Genomic DNA, 503 nt, shown 5'->3' with positions numbered 1-503 from the left:
GGTAGCCCACAACACCACCACTACAGTAGCCCACAACTCCACCACCATGGTAGCCCACACAACCACCATCACCACCATGGTAGACAATAACTCCACCATCATGGTAGCCCACAGCACCACCACCACAGTAGCCCACAGCACCACCACCACAGTAGCCCACAACAACACCATCACAGTAGCCCACAACACCATCAGCAAGCTAAACTAAATACAGGCCTTTGCCAACCAACCCAACCAGTTTATAGAAATAGTGTGCAGCAGTTTATCTGTTATGGAGGTTTCATTTCCAAATACAATGGAACAGAAAACTAGACAAGGTAAGTCAGGTACCTGACAGTGTCTAAGTGATCATGTGTGATGAGCACTGTCTGCATCATACATTCCTCCTCCAGGGTGTTAGCCTGTTAGGTTTTCGGAAAGGGAAACTTAACAAAAGAGAAACCAATCCATTGTAATGATGCTGTAAATAGTCATGTGACTGAAACTCTTCCCTCCATGTCCTC

At 46.5% G+C, this 503-nt stretch overlaps 1 protein-coding gene across 1 annotated transcript in view; it reads left to right on the top strand.

Moving 5' to 3' along the window:
- Positions 1-295: 295 nt before the first annotated feature.
- LOC139026048 (single-strand DNA endonuclease ASTE1-like) overlaps positions 296-503 on the top strand; it is a 5,946-nt gene continuing 5,738 nt past the window's right edge. Inside the window, exon 1 of the mRNA XM_070441348.1 lies at positions 296-317. Coding sequence (XP_070297449.1) covers positions 296-317 — 22 coding nt within the window. The remainder of the gene's footprint in view (positions 318-503) is intronic.

The sequence above is a fragment of the Salvelinus sp. IW2-2015 genome, unplaced genomic scaffold (genome assembly GCF_002910315.2).
Source record: "Salvelinus sp. IW2-2015 unplaced genomic scaffold, ASM291031v2 Un_scaffold3785, whole genome shotgun sequence".
Taxonomy (NCBI): domain Eukaryota; kingdom Metazoa; phylum Chordata; class Actinopteri; order Salmoniformes; family Salmonidae; genus Salvelinus; species Salvelinus sp. IW2-2015.
This window is presented reverse-complemented; position numbering and strand designations above follow the sequence as displayed.